General features: G+C 58.1%; 1 protein-coding gene across 1 annotated transcript in view; it reads right to left on the minus strand.

Moving 5' to 3' along the window:
• The window catches only part of LOC119591125 (chondroitin sulfate N-acetylgalactosaminyltransferase 2-like), a gene marked incomplete in the record, with an annotated part of 15,310 nt that overhangs the window by 5,421 nt on the left and 9,486 nt on the right, over positions 1-403 (minus strand). The window contains 1 exon segment of the mRNA XM_037939838.1: positions 26-190. Within this exon segment, the coding sequence (XP_037795766.1) occupies positions 26-190 (165 nt within the window).

Raw genomic sequence — 403 nt, forward strand, 5'->3', positions numbered from 1 at the left:
AACAAAAAAGCACAGAGTACCCTACCTAGCAGCCACGGGCCCATTGAGGTGCTCGAGCGCCGTGGTGAGCGAAGCCAGAATGTCTCGGCGACGGAAGCCAATGGGCTTCTCGACCACCCGCTTCCCCAGCCCGAGCTCCGCAGGGTACACGCGCGACCAGGTGAAGTGGGAGAAGGAGATGACCTCGTATCTGGAAGGAGAGAGGAGGAGATGACTTCGATTCCGGAAAGAGAGGGGAAGAGGGGGAGAGGAGACGACTTCGTGGGGGGTGGGGAGTTGTGGTGACTTCGATTCTAGGAAGAAGAGGGGAGGAGGGTGAGAGATGACTTCGATTCTGGAAGGAGAGAGGAGGGTGAGAGAAGGAGATGACTTTGTGTCTAGAAAGAGAAGGAGGGGGGGGAGG

This window comes from Penaeus monodon, chromosome 28 (assembly GCF_015228065.2).
Source record: "Penaeus monodon isolate SGIC_2016 chromosome 28, NSTDA_Pmon_1, whole genome shotgun sequence".
Classification (NCBI taxonomy): Eukaryota; Metazoa; Arthropoda; class Malacostraca; order Decapoda; family Penaeidae; genus Penaeus; species Penaeus monodon.